Source organism: Mastomys coucha, unplaced genomic scaffold (genome assembly GCF_008632895.1).
Source record: "Mastomys coucha isolate ucsf_1 unplaced genomic scaffold, UCSF_Mcou_1 pScaffold15, whole genome shotgun sequence".
Taxonomy (NCBI): Eukaryota; Metazoa; Chordata; class Mammalia; order Rodentia; family Muridae; genus Mastomys; species Mastomys coucha.
Window position 1 is genome coordinate 28,881,995 of NW_022196897.1, and position 16,007 is coordinate 28,898,001.

General features: G+C 35.6%; 1 protein-coding gene across 7 annotated transcripts in view; it reads right to left on the minus strand.

Moving 5' to 3' along the window:
- The window catches only part of Lrp1b (LDL receptor related protein 1B), a 1,939,581-nt gene that overhangs the window by 631,124 nt on the left and 1,292,450 nt on the right, over nucleotides 1–16,007 (minus strand). For all 7 annotated transcript variants that reach the window (XM_031370139.1, XM_031370141.1, XM_031370138.1 and 4 more), the window contains 4 exons: nucleotides 12,627–12,791; nucleotides 12,117–12,361; nucleotides 2,518–2,649; nucleotides 502–729 (listed from right to left, as the gene is read on the minus strand). In XM_031370139.1, coding sequence (XP_031225999.1) covers nucleotides 502–729; nucleotides 2,518–2,649; nucleotides 12,117–12,361; nucleotides 12,627–12,791 — 770 coding nt within the window. The remainder of the gene's footprint in view (nucleotides 1–501; nucleotides 730–2,517; nucleotides 2,650–12,116; nucleotides 12,362–12,626; nucleotides 12,792–16,007) is intronic.

Genomic DNA, 16,007 nt, shown 5'->3' on the forward strand with positions numbered 1-16,007 from the left:
AGCCACTACATTCAAATATATGCTTAATTTCAGCTGGGTTTTATAGTTTAGACTTATTATTAATATGAGTTATCCGTGTATACCTATCCATGTGAACCAATGCATGCTATGAAGAAAGCTTCTGGAATATTTCCCTGTGCAATGTGTTTAAAGTGAGGATTGAACACATAACTTAATTTAGAGGACTGAAGAGTCCTTGCTGTACTCTGTGCTGACTCCATGTTAGTAGTGTTTCATGGCAGAAAAAAAAGGGGGATTATAATGTGTTTTAGACAATTAAAATTTTAATTTGCTTCACAGTTTTTCCTTTGAATGGATTTAAATTTCTGGTTATCATCCTGCCATTTGCTTTAACTGTAGCATTCAACGATTGTAAAGATAGAAGACATTCTTGGTTCATCAAATAACCAATTTTGACTTTCAATTGAATTGAACAGTGTAGAAAGAATGCAAAAGAAACTGTTTACTATGAGTGTAATAACAAACATTCAATTCCTTTACCTCTTGAAATAACTGTCTCTAGCCCTGTCCCGTTAATGAAAGCCCGTGTAATGGTTTGTGTTTTGATATCTGTCCAGTACAAACGTTCTTCAGAGGCATCAAAGTCTATTACAGCAACGTCATCAATATCTGGGACGGTGAAGGCTGTGATGAAGTTCACATAGGGATTGTCAATGTCCACCCCTCGGATCTCAGAACGTCTTGCATAAAGAAGAAATTTTTTCATTTCTAGAAAAAGAAATTAAAAGTTATCATTTCTCTTATATTGTTGGCAAATGTAAGGCAGTCTAAAAATTCTAAAATAGCAACTTTTAATGACAAATTTTAACAACAAAAATTAAAAATATGATGGAAAAATGTGTAGATCATCTATAAGGAAGGTACTCAGAAAAACATATGTAAAGCAAGTTTAAAATTTTTTAAGTAGTATTATTTAGTTTGAAATGTCTTAGTGCTTAACATTATCTCAGCATATCCAAGTATTGCTAACTAAAGCCAGGTCTGTAGGTACATGAAGAGCTCTCAGTTCCAGGCCTGCTGTGGCCACATAATGAGAACCTATCTCAAAAACTAACACCAACAGAAAACAAACAAAACCAGAACTTGCTGGTATATGTTCTCAGCACCCATATTTCATATTGGTATACAATGAAAATAGTAGTGCTTCTTATTAAATAATTTTAAAGCACCTAAGAATTTATTTTACTAAAGTAGTCACTGAATAAAATAAAATTAGGTTGTACTTTTCTAAAAGCCAATTTATATACTTCCTGTAAAAATTAGGGCTCAGGAAATCCCCAGTTTTTATTGTAAACTTGTTGTCTTATAACTGGAAACCATTCAGGTATTTTTGTACTGTTTTATGAAATAGGAGGTATAGTTATTGTAGAAATTTTGATGTGATTGGTTTCTATTTTGAGAAAGGTGCTAATCTGTCATTAGTGTCCATGGCAAACTCCTGGATTCTCTGCAGGGATCTTTAACATCATTAAAATGCTATATTCCCTACATTCTCCATTAGGTAATGGGTACTTTGTCATTACTCAATGGGGCTAGACCCCTGTTATGGGCAATATTAAGGGGAAGTGGGCACAGTGAATGTTGCACCTCTTCAAGGCTATAATATTCATGTGCCCATGCCATGGATATAGAACTTGTTATTTAACTTCATTATGGCAAAAGGTGGGACACTCCCCTCCCATCTACCTGAGCCAATGAAAGACACCCAATGTCCCCAGAATAGCCCTGTGATTTGCTAGAATTGGCAGCTCCCCATTCCTAATGTTTGTACTCACTAGTACTCTTAGCAATTATTGCCTAATGGCTCTTCTATAAATTATTAATTGACACAAACAAGAATCCAGATCAGACTCCTCTGATCTTCCCCTGCATAGAATTAATGCCACTAGTACTAGCCTCATAATTTAAACTCTGATAAATCTTTCTGTTTTCTGCCCTATAGATCAGTAACTACTTTATCAACAAAAACATTAATAATTTATTTTAATTAATATAAGCTATTTAGTTTAAATATTTTAAATGTTTTTGTTTGTTTTTAAAATAAACATTTCCAAACTATATAGTTTGTGTGTGTGTTTATGTATGTGTGTGTGTGTGTGTGCTCACATGTGTGTGCACTCGTGTTTTTTCTATGTCCCCAGTTAGGTTCACAATCCCCTGCTAAATGAACAGATTAAAGTGAGGAACTCCTGCTATGCAGGTTACCTAAGTCATCACTTCTTGGGCACTGCACTTAAACTCACTCATCTGTTTTGAAGAGATAAATTTCCCTAATTCATCAAATAAAAAGTAGCAGAAAAAATGAATACGGTAATAAACAGCAAATATACCACATTTTAAAGGATTGTCACTTTCTCCAGAAATAGCTGAGTCCTTAGAGCTAACATGTTCTTAAAGGCATTTAAAAATCTCTTCACTCTGTGTAAAATATGAAAGCTATGGAATCTGAAAAAAAAAAATCCTTTTCGATTTGGCTAGGAACTCTGGGAAACTTACCATAGCAGGTTTTTTTGTCAGAGGAAAGCTTCATTAGGTGGGGGCAGGCACAGGCTGCGCTCCTATTATGATTGATGAGACACAGGTGAGAGCAGGGGCCTCTGCCTTCATTGGCTGCACAAGGATTGGGAGCTGCCAACGACACAGTGAAATACAGCAACAGTGAAAAAGGAGAATGTGGGGGATCCTCTGAGCTTGATCCACTTAAGGATTCAAAGTTAAGTTTTTCTCACTGAGCCTACAGAATTACTGTGGGAATGGCATGCAGGTGTGCAGAGTCCTTACATCCCTGAAAACTGTCTAGCCCCTAAAGTTCACAGCTAAGAGAATTCTCTTCATCTTCTCTGTTATTACAAATGCAAAGACATTCTAAGACTACAGAGAGAAAATGTCAAGAATCATTCCTGTACTAACACGAGTCAAGCTCAGGTAAATCTTGTCATAGACTAGCAGTTCTGATGGATATCTCCATGTTCCTAACCTGCCTCAGATACTGCATTCTGCTGTGAGCCCACCACTCACTGAATTACTTCTCCAGTCTCTTTATTATGACTTGAGATGAGATTTTCATTTCATACTTATTTAGTGTATGTGTGAGTGTGTGTGTGTGTGTGTGTGTGTGTGTGTGCGCACACGTGCACGTTGGCATGCCATGAATATGGAAATCAGAGAACAACTTGCAGAAAATGGTTTTCTCATTTTTCCATGTGGGGCCTATAGATCAAATTCAGATCATCAGTATCATGAAGAGAATTTACCTGCTGGGCCATCTCTTCCACACCAAAGACTTTTATTTCAATTGAACAATAACTCTTACCTTTGATCTTATTTTAATAGAGCTTGTCTTTATTTAATATGTATATTTATCGTTATTACTATTATTTATTGATTGATTTTTAATAGAATAAAGGCTTCAGATCTCAGCTACTAAATTGAAGGTGGGACAGTTGTGACTTCTGACCTCCCTAGTATTTACCTTTCAACTAAAGAGTAGTACCTTTGTATCTGATGGACTTATTGCTCTGGGTAGACAGTGTACAAGACATACCACTGAACTGTGTGTTATAGCATATTGAAAAGGGAAGACATATAGAGGTCTCTCTGACCTCTGCACACTTATTTCCTGAGGCAGGTCCTAAAACCTAGAACAGATTTTCTGACTTTCCCTACAGCCAATTCTATGACTGTCTTGTGAGAGGTGCCTTTCAAATCCCCAGAGGAAATGGGTATGTTTTTCTTGGTACAAGAATGCGAATAGGCAAGACTCAAAATGTCTCCACCTAGTGCTCTGCCCACATTTTTCAATTATATTTATCAACCAGTGCCCTTCATCAAATGGAGACAAAAAATATATAGGTTTGTAGTATCTATTTCTACAGAGACTTCTCGGGTTCAAATGAGTTTATATTCTTTTGTTGTTGATATGGTGGTTTCAACTGTGAACCAGGAAAAAGTATCAAAATTTGATTTCTTTCTATCCTCCAGTAGATAGCATTACTGCTATAAGATCTTAAAACACAAAATTAAAACATGAGAATTTATAATCAATATAGAGAATTATATCATTAGTATATGAGAAATTAGTTGTATATTTTATATGTATTTGGCAGTTTATCCTCATGAAGATTATAAAAGCAAAGCATGACTTTTTCTGTACTTGTTAACAATAAATATTTTTTAAAGAGAAATAAATGTTTCTGAAACAAATTATCTAACAAAATCCAACAACTAAAGAATATGATAGAAATCAACAGAAGCTGTGGGGCTGGAAACTCTTCCTGATAAGCCATTCTACCACCCAGGGTCTCACCCTTTAACTTAATTGACATTAATTAGAATCCCAAAGAGATTGCTAGATTAAGAGAAACATGCCACCTATGTGGAAGATGGAGCCAGACAGGTACCTCTGAAGAGAAGGCTCTAAACAAAGGGGCAATGTGAGTGTTCGAGCCACCTAGAGAGAGGGTGTCCAGTGGCTGCAAGACAAGAGAAAACTCAAAATCCCCCATACTTGTGAATGAAAGAAAAAAAGAAAGAAAGAAAGAGCAAGACAGAGAGAGAGAGAGAGAACAAGAGAAAGAAAGAAAGAAAGAAAGAAAGAAAGAAAGAAAGAAAGAAAGAAAGAAGGAGGAGAAAGGGGAAAAGAAATAGAAAAATAATGAACAAATGTGAAGTGAAGAAAGGAAAAATAATAGATTTTTTAAAACTATACTGAAAAGAAAATGACCCATCTTAGAGCAATTAAAAGCAGATTCTTTAACAGTCCCATGCTAGGTACTTGATTCTTACTCTATTTTTTTTAATTTTTAGTCCAGAATAGTTTTTGCTCTTCTCAGCATGCTACAATTATAAACTCCCCTTTAAAAAATCAAACATATTAAAATTCTATGAATGTAGAATAAAAACTCACACTGATTTTATAGCCCAGTGTCTATATTAATGATAAGGCTATGATGTATAATTCACAATATTTTCTGCTTCACAGCTTGGAAAATCCACAAAGAAAGCTTGCCTTTCATTTTAATCTCCTTTCTCTTTGAAATAATACTGCTAAGTGTTTTAATCTTTTTCCCTTAGTAAATATCTATCATAGATATTTTATTCTAGTGAATCATGTGAACATTTTGGTTCACAGCCCTCTTTTTGTAATATAACATGAGGATTAACAGATAGTGAGCAGAAAGTTAAGTCCAGTCTATGGAAGGTTTTTGTAACGTTTGGTGAACTCATAGCTGAGTATTTTAATTTCATATTATCCACGTCTACTTTGGTAGTGCAAAAAAAAATGTTCATTGACTATAGCAGGAGCTTCTTGTTCCACAAAACTTTCAAATATTTCTCACTTAGCAATGTTTTTTTAACCTTTGATAGAAAATAATTAACTGTTTTCTGTCAAATACTGTTAGAAAATCTATTATCAATACAGAGGTTGTGATGCCCCACCCCCACCCAAAACAGCTTCTTTATATCCAAGAGATAGAAAAAGCTAACCACTGCACGGACTGCCACAAGCACCACAATTCCCCTTCCTAAACCCTAGGTGGTCAGACAAAGAACCTTAGACACCTACAGCATCTCCCCTCATCCACACAGTTCACTGATTAAGCTTATGGTTGCTCCAAACATAGAGAAGCTGGGAAATAGTGCTGCATACGTCTTTGCACCATGGAGCATTATGTTCAGTCTTCAATGCTTGTGCAGCAATTAGTGAAACTGGGGGGTCATGCTCAGTGCTGATGTGCCTCCTGCACTTTTGATTTGGAGTTACTTCAGTAATCTCCTGACTTCTCAACTCCACCCACTACTCTTGCCTGGCTTTCTAAAATGGGTTATTTAATTATTCTTCTAAAGATCAGTATATTGATTTGTCAATGGTAGTTGTATAAGAATATTTTTATTAATATTGTCAAGAAAATTTTTTTCTATAGAAATATTCTTCTGACACAATTGAAAGCATTTAATATTGTGGTGAATTTTTGAGAATTCAAAATTAATTGAATTATGTCATTAATCCAGAGATTAATGACATAAAAATGATAAACAAAACTGAACTCCGCAAACACCTAAGCATGATGGCTCACTTCTGTAATCTCAGCCTCTAATAAGCCATTGAGAGCTCACAGCTGTATTCACTGTAGAGTAAATTGCCCTCTCAAAAATCAAAGCAAACAAAAATTCTAAAGATAAAAGCACTAACTTTCTAAATTAAAAAAAAAACTTATTTTAAGACTATACTGGTAGGAAATATTCTGAGAACTTTCTAAACATTGTTTCTTTTTTTTTTATTTTTTTTCTAAACATTGTTTCTAAAACTATGTTTAATAGCAGTTTTAGTTTTTAAATATAAATTGACCCCAGCTGCAGAAGAGAAAATTTTGAAAGAGTTAAAAAGACTCAAATCAGCAAGCAATTATTAGGATGTTGTTCCAGAACATCATAATATCTACCCTTTCCAAATATTCCAGTTCATTCAGATTCACACCATCCCCCACCCCCATCTATTGGAAAATTCATGGCAGGTAGGGGATGACAGTGTTGCTATAGGAAATTTGCTTATATATCTGTTTAATGAGATGGATTTTCATCTATGATGAAACTCCTCAGTATTTTCCCCATTAGTTTATTTCTCTATTTTTATATTATTCTCTGAGGGCAATGCCATTCCACCTCTGCCAATTCAAGATCAAACTATCAGTATCTACTCTGAAAATAAATATTTCTCAGCAAATAATACTGTCTTTATCGAGAGACAGTTAAGCCCTAGGCAGCAGGTTCTGTTCAGACAACAGAATTATATTTTTAAGAACACAGCTCTGGAAATCGGGGGATGCTGAACAATCGAAGAGGTATAATACTGTGACAGTCATAACTCACTTTAAGAGCAGAGTCCAGTCAGAGCAATAAGGAAACCTATCACTGATCTATCATCTTTGTACAATCCATGTCCCTATCAATTACCTGTATTTCTATCTATAATCTACAAACAAGTCAAATCTACAAACTCTATTGGCTTAGCTGACTTTCCAGGCAGTCAAACCCAATGAACCTGTTGGTGAATTAATTTATTTGTTTGTAACATATCTGAAGGAAACAAATCTATAAGCCAGTGTACTGTCCTTCTCCCAGTTTTGGGCTGGTCACATTCTTAGTCATCTTGTGTGCCAATTTTGGTTTGCTCCAAGACTCTATGCTTGATTTCCTCTCATTTTCTGGAATATTCCTTAGCAATCTCATACAATTAATACAATCTCATAAATCTCATACATTTCAATTGTTAACCCCTTTCCAGATTCCCACACACACAGAAACCTCCTATCCCATTCCCCTCCTCATGCTTCTATGAGGGTGTACCCCCACCCACCAACCACTCACACCTCCCTGCCCTCTAATTCCCCTACACTGGAGCATCGAGCCTCACAGGATGAAGGACTTCTTCTCCCAATTTTGGTTGACAAAGGCTGTCCTCTGCTACAAATGCGGTGGGGCCATGGGTCCCTCCATGTTTACTCCTTGGTTAGTGGTTTAGACTCTGTGAGTTCTTCTTAGTTGATATTGTTGTTATTCCTATGGGGTTGTAAACCCCTTCAGTTCCTTCAGTTCTTTCTCTAACTCCTCCATTGGGGACCCCATGATCACTTCAACGGTTGACTGTGAGCATCCACCTCTGTATCTGTCAGGCTCTTGCAGAGCCTCTCAGGAGACAGCTATATCAGGCTCCTGTCAGCAAGCACTTCTTAGCATCCACAATAGTATCTGCATTTAGTGATTGTATATGGGACAGACCCCCAGGTGGAGCAATCTCTGGTTGACCTTTCCTTCAGTCTCTGCTACACACTTTGTCTCTACAATTGCTCCCGTGAGTATTTTGTTCCCCCTTCTAAGAAGGACCGAAGGATCCACACTTTGGTCTTCCTTCTTCTTGATCTTCATGTGGTCTCTGAATTGTATACTGGATATTCCGAGGTTTTGGGCTAACATCCACTTATCAGTGAGTCCATACCATGTGTGTTCTTTTGTGATTTGGTTACCTGACTCCAGATGATATTTTCTAGTTCCATCCATTCAGCTTATAATCAACTCATTGAAAGCTCTAGTTCCAGACCCAATTCTTCTTAACTGTTTTTTTATTTCTTTTTTCCAGTTTATCCACTAAACTATGTTTAATAAAACAATGGACTGCAGGCTCAACCTTAGTTGCAAAGTGGATCTCATACATATTTTTACATGAGCCACTTCTTGACTTACATTGCTAACTTACTGTTATAAATTTATGCATCAACTTGACTAGGTATGGAATGCCTAGATAGAGGAATATTTTGTGGCATGTTCCTGTAAACACTAAGATTAAAATAGTATATTGGGTAAGCATTGTGAAAACATTAGCATTTGAAACAGTATACTGAATTTAAGAAGTTCTGCTTCAACAATTAAGGAGACCCAACAAATTCATAAGGGCCTGAAGAGAACAAAGAAGTGGAATAAAGTCAAATTCATTTCTCATTTGTGTTGGCTCAGTCTTCCTCCCCTGCTGCTGCCAATGTTGGTACAGGCATGCGAAAACCTCTGGACTGGAGTTAGAATGTGGGCAATTGTCTCTTTATTGTTCTTGGTCTTTGAAGTTTTGAATCCTGTCTGAGTAGCACCTTTTAGACTTCCTTGAGACACCTCAGCTTCCATAATCACATATAGCAACAGCAATACAAAGAAGTAAGTCAGCTTCCTCTCCCACACACACATGTATATACATATGTATATATGTGTGTGTATATATATATATATATCCCACATATATATATATGTATATATATATATATATGCAATCCCATATATATATGGGATTGCAGTATATATAAAATGCATATAATTATAATATATACAATACTATACAGTATATGTAATTCTTCAAGTACATACTTATGTATAAGCACTGTTCTAAAATGTTTTTTGTATTAGCTCATCTCATGTTTAATACATTTTTTGTTGCTGTTTTTTCTAGACAGGGTGTCTCTGTGTAGCCCTGGCTGTACTAGATCTCACTCTGTAGACCAGGCTGGCATCTAACTCAGAAATCCACCTGCCTCTACCTGGGATTAAAGTCGTGTCATCACTGCTCGGCGTTTAATATATTTTATTAAATTCTAAAATGTTTACTAGATATTCTGATGTGCACATTATTATCTACAACACACAGATGCACAAAGAGTTTTAAATAAGATGCTAATAATGTTCAATAATATGTGCATAGCATATTACTTTAGACTTAAGATCTAAAGTAAGATCTTAAGAACACTATTGTTCCATCATGTCCTATATTTTTGCTGCTGTTTTTTAGGGTAAAAATGTCTTATGTAGTCCATACAGGCCTTAAGCTCATGCTTCTCCTGTCCTAGCCTTTCATGTGCTAAGATTACAAGTGTGAGCCAGCATGCCAAACTAAGCTTTGGTTTATTTCTCCCCACTCTCACATAACAATGAAGTATCATTGAGCAGAAAGGAACTCAAATAGGTTTTCAAAATGTCTAAGCCTAGTACCTGAAGTGGAAATTTACAAAAACAAGTGTTTACTTGTAAAGAAACTGGTGTTAGTGCTTGTACATTTTCCTTACATGAAAATACTGTGAGTCTCAAGCTATTTGCAAAGCTTATTTCATTTATTCAGGGCATATGTTTTTCACTGCTTTTCATGGATAGTGAGTTTTAAAATGTAACATCCTACTGTGATCTTCATAAGAATATTCACCAGAAATTAAGAATGCTCATTTATTATTGTGAGAGTGCTGGGCCTCTGTTACCATATCATTGTTAATTTCCTCTTTGACAATAGCAAAATAGTAGCCATATCCTGGGTCTTCCCCCTCACATGGGGCAGTGTTGTGTCACTAACTAGATGTATAGGGCAGGTAATGACTACTGGATACTTTGTGAGCCTCACATGTGGAGTCAGAGTTCAGTAAAACTTCTGTTCAGTTGAAATGAACTGAATTTTATTAGGAAATAACATATTAATATTCACTAGGTATAAATAAAAACTCTATTTCTTCAAGTCCCAAGAGACTACTTTAAATTAGACTGACACAATATTCTCTGTTGTATGTAATTAAGAGAAGTCACATGTAAACCATTTTCATTTAAGTAAACCTGTTAAAAACGCTTTTCACAAATCAACCAAATCACTACTACTCTTCCATATATAAAAAAAATATCATTTTTCCCATTCAGTAAATTTAAGAAAGCTTATACTGATGTGTGAAAATCTGTTGTTTTTGCATAGCTCCACTTTAAGGGAGGAAATTGATAGATAACATAAGCAAAGCCATTTCTGATCATCACTATTAAATAGCTCTAATCCTTAAGAAACAATTCCTACAAAACATCATATTTATGGAGACAAAAGTACAGCTGTGTAATATTTTCATAGTTATTTAAATTATATTAATTTTATCACGTGGATGCATTTCAGGCACACTCAGCTCTGACTCATGTTGAAGAATGTACTTCTCCATTATACCAGTGATGTTTTGCTGGTGAGAATCGTGATTTCCTGCTTATTAGGGTTTACATAAATTTAGTATGTTACTAAATACTTGTTAGGCCAGAATACTACAAAATCCCCTTTAAGTGGAAAATGATTAGGCTCTGGACTTTGTCTAATGTAGTAGTAGTATGCAGATTATATATGGTGTGTGAACATTGCTGAAAAGCCCAGGCCAGGGTGAGCTGAAACTAATACAGCAAAGAGACAGATAACAAGAGAACTGAGGCTGAGAAGTGGAAAGAGACTGGAAAGACCTAGCCTCACTCAGATTGCAGTTCAAGGGCACAGAAAATGTACACACAAGCACATCTGGTAGAAGAAATATTGTTCAGGAATAATGAAGGCCAAGTTCTGGATATAAAGAGAAGTCACAGGTTTTTCTCAGCCACAGAAGTAACAGATTTTAGTCGGGATCAGAACAAGACAATAGAACGTGAATTCAGAATTATGCTTAACATGTGAACAAAAGACCAGATAGGGAAAAAGTCACCCATGAAGGAGAAAAAAAGATATGTCTCTGAAGGTGAGGTAGCATCATTTCATAATCATGTGTAAAATACTTACAAAAATAACAAAGGGACCTTGGTACTAGCCTGAAAATCCCACAGGTTACAGGCCAAAGAACAGGGAAGAAGTGTAACAGGTTAAGCTGCTGTCCACTGCTGTGGCAAAAGTTCATGGTATTCAAGAAAAGAAGTGTGAGTTGGAATAAAAAAAAAATCTTGCAAGGACTGGGAAGAACCTAAAGAATCATTACTGAGGCAACAGGTGGGCAGCATGGGGAGAGAGGCACACCTCTCATGGCTCATTCTTTACCATGCAGTTCCCTGTACCCTTCCAATATGATAACTAGTGACTAAACATTGACTCTGGGTTCTTGATATTTTCTTTCTTACTTCGGTATTGGTTCAAAAAGTTCAAAGGTTTAAAAATGTTTTTAAATAGTTATTTTAATCACATGTGTGAATGGTCACATGTTCACATTAGCACGGGTACTCTTGGAATCCTGAAGAAGCATTAGATCCTCTGAATCTGGAGTTACAGGTGCTGGAAACTGAACCTGGGTCCTCTGCAAGAGAACCACGTGTTCTTACCTGCTAAACTTTCTCCTCAGTCTCACACTCAAAGACCTTAGAGAGCTTTCCACACTTTCTTGTCCTATTATGTCAGTGATTCAAAATTTCAAGACAGTATAAAATTTATTTTCTAAGATTACATTATTCTGGCTGGGCGGTGGTGGCGCACAACTTTAGTCCCAGCTCTTGGGAGGCAGAGGCAGGCGGATTTCTGAGATCAAGGCCAGCCTGGTCTACAGAATGAGTTCCAGGACAGGGCTACACAGAGAAACCGTGTCTCAAAAAACAAAAACAAAACAAAACAAAAAAGATAACATTATTCTGAAGGAAGAAAATTTAATAATCAATGTAGAAATAATCTTGAGCTCATTAACTGAAACCTAGCACTACCTGAAAGGTGCCATAATTACCTTACACAATTTTTCTTATAGTCTGTACATTTCACTGTTTAGGTAGAAATGTTTCTACATGGTTAGCTAAGCACCTACCTTGGGGCTGTCTACTGGGATGGTAAATCTGAAGGTCAAATGGCTGTGCACTGGTCTTCTGAATCACACTGACATTCTGCCCTGTCCACTTGTTGGCTTTGGCCAGTGTGTTGGTCCTCCAATCCGTCCAGTACACCTCGCTCCCATACAGAGACACAGCAAAGGGATGTGACAGGTACTCATGTCCTCGGATAATTTCTATCATGTTTGTTCCATCATAGAAGGCTGAATAAATAGCATCTGACCTAAAGAAAGGTCGGTACATCAATGGTTTATCAAAGCCACTGAAAAGAGTCCAGTGATATAGTTATAAAAATGAGTCTAGTTATGTTAAAGTTAAACAAATCATAAGTATTTTTATGGACTTATATATAATATTTTCAAAGCAAATTAAAACCAAACCACACAAAAATACTCATCTTAATATACTATTCCCATGTATTAGGATACTTTACATTATAGTTTAAAAACTAGAGTAATTAAGTGTAAACACAGAAAAATATTTTTAACCTGGCATCTGTCCAAACTATTCTTCTTTCAAAGTGGTCCACTGTCAGTCCATTGGGCCATGCCCCAGTTTTCATATCTTTATAGATGGTTTTCCTCCCAGCACCACTCATTGAGGCAGATTCAATTCGAGGGAAATTGGCATCCCAGTCTGTCCAGAAAAGAATTCTGAAAAAAGAGAAATAATGAATAATGTTGTACTTTTTTGTACTTTTTTATTTCCAGGGTTCGTCTCATGTCTGCCCCATGTGGGAAGTTTCTAAATAAAATCTGCAAGAGAAGTACTGTGTTATCTAACTTAGTGGCTTCAAATTCATAGGAATAGACAGAGCATATAAGTTTATGCAGATGGAATTACAACTTGTGGAATCTTTTGAAGAAAAGAGTTGTGATGGGCAGTAGTAGTTGGTGAGCATCCTTCTTACAGAATGCTCTAGGGTGGCTGAGAATGAGGCAGCCTCATGCTCAGAAAAGTGCAAGAGCTCAAATATATAACCATAGAGGAATGAGAAAAATGAAGTGGAATTGGGCAACATAAGAGCAGGTGAGCTGGTATAACAGCATAAGGGAACTCTTGGAGATTTTACTATGAGAGTTAATCATTATCAAATCCTAATGATACTGTGAACAAGGTCTCCTAAAAAGAATCTGCATCTATAGAAGAACTGACAGACAGACCTACAGTGAGTAGGAGATAGTAATGTTCCAGGTCCAAAGCTAATTGCCATATCATGGGCTAGTTTCATAACCCTCCAGAACAGCCATCCCTGTCAGAACTAACACTATGTAAATAATAGACAAAAGCCTTGGGAATATCTTAACAGATTCCCTCACACACAACTTCCAATAATCCAAACTAGAAATGTCATCCTAAGTCATCTGGCAACCTGTAAAAATACTCCTCTATATTTTTGGTGCCTGTGTCTCTGATGAGCTCACCAATGCTTTTTAAACTTGCCATGAGATACGACTTTCTTTGATCTATAAACTGAACTAGACTAAACTGCTTCAACATTGGGAATGGACAGGGCATTCAAAATGACTCCAGAATAAACTATTCCTTGTTCACTTTAAGATGAATGTTTTTGTGTTTAGAGTGTGTGAATATATTTCTCAGAAGTTCATAATAATGTTCTTTTAAAATCATTAATAGCTTTTGGGTATATTCACACATATGCTGATGGCACAATTTCTACAAAAATGATCAAATTGATTGTTGTTTGTCCATGGAAATACTGATATTATGGAAAGGAGAAATATAAACAATATCACCCTGGGGGTTATGGATTTGATGATTATTGAAGCTGAGTAATAAGTACTGTTTAACTTACCTTGTAACTAATTTAGGTTTATATGTTTGATTAATAATCAAGATTAAATAAGTAAAAAATTAATATATACTAGAGGACAGGTTCAAAATATTCAACACTTAATTCTTAGCATTTTTAAAAGAAAAATAGTTTTAAAATAATATTGTTTTGAAAAATACTTATGTAGAATGTTACACAAAAATGTAAAAAAAATAGACTTTTTAAAAAAATATATTGTACTAAATAGAACATGGCACAAAGCTTCATTACTATGAAGCTGGTTCACACTTCAGTTAAGTAGTTCAAGTGGGTAAAATGTTGCAGGTTTGGACCTTAACAGTTTATCTACAGTGATGTTAAGTATGGACCTGGGTGCGTGGACTTAAAACTGAGGTGACTTAAAGTCTTATGTAATAACTATCTTTATTCAGAGTATCAGACAATTTATATTATGATGGTTAAGAAGAGTCACCTGAATAAAGTGTCCAATCACAAGGATAAGTCACAGTGGCACATGAATAACAACAGCTGAAATAAAGTGCTACCCTATACACTTAGGAGGAGAAAGAAAACATGTTCCAAGAACATTTTTGTGTTTTGAAGAAACTGAGGTCACAAGAGTCTTGCTTTCTTAGAATTTTCTCACAAGCACTCAGAATTCTCACAGGACTCCATTCTTGGAGTATGTCCCAATACTAAGCATTTCTTGCCCTCCCTTGTGTTGAGTCTAACATGAGTTCTCCATCATTCAAAATTAAGAGTGTTGTCAGATAGCATCTAAGTCTTAAAGCAGAGTTCTCTTTATTTGATTAACATGTCTAAATGACATGTTCGAATGTATTTGAAAACTGTCTTTTGGCTTTCTTTCTGGTTACTATGAGATGTTTTTGAATATTCACGCACATTGGCTCAAAAATAAAAAATCTCTTATTCTCTTAAAAGAGAAAGTTGGTTTTGTTAGTCTGTTTGTCTTTGTATATTTTCTGTTGTTTGTATATTTCTTTGTGATTTTAAAGGGCTTATCTTTGGGTTCACTTGAAAAAAGCACTGCAAGTTCTCAACCATGCTTCTAGTAGAGAGCAAAGGAAAGAATAGAGATCATTGTGGCATTATAACATCAGTGACTTATGCCTTCATTTTGCCATTAAACAATAGTGTGTGCATGTACATGTGCGTGTGCTTGTGCATGTGTGTGTGTGTGTGTGTGAGTGTCTTTACTCTGTAGTGAATTCTGCTATTAAATTTCCTTCAGTTTTAGTGGGAAACTTTGGTTCCTTTCTATAGAAGAATACGTTCTAAAAATATTTGCCTTTAATGTGTTCTTAACCTTGCCACAACACAGTTAACACAACTGATATTCATGGTTGATTTCATGGATCATTGTTTCATAAAATTCCTAGCACTCTTTTGTGAGTTTTACAGGGTGGTGTTATACTAACATCATTTTTTTTGCATTCCTTTTCAAATGGTAAAAATGTGTTAGTATATCAATGATTGCATTAGTTTCTCAAATACAGGAAAGAGCTTACAGAAATGCTCACCCACAATTACTTTTTAAAGAGGAAATACGGGCTATATTTCTGTAGATTCCCCATTCATGGATTAGTCTGTTTTCAGATTAAGTTGGGTAATAGACCATGAACAACCTGTACTATTAGAGGCTAATCTGACAGGTCAAGTTGAAAAGGGTGAAAGAAAAAGATCTTTGAAAAAAGAGGTTATCTTTGTCTTTTAAAACTAACAATGAATAGACATTACAGTAATTTACAGTATTGCTGGAGTAAATTTCATATAATTGCCTCACTGATCCTTACAATGACTGCCTCCATTTTGGTCAATGCTGTCTTTACAGTAGAGATCAGTTACTGGGACATATGGAAAGCAAATGAAAATAATGGAGAGAGACTGATCTATAAGAATTGATCTGTAAGAGCTGATCTCTCTTTTTTATTATTATTATTATTTTTATTAGATATTTTCTTTATTTACATGTAAATTTCTCCCTTCCTTCCCAGTTTCCCCTATAAAAAACAAAGAAACAAACAAAAACAACAAAAACAAACCCCAGCTGCCT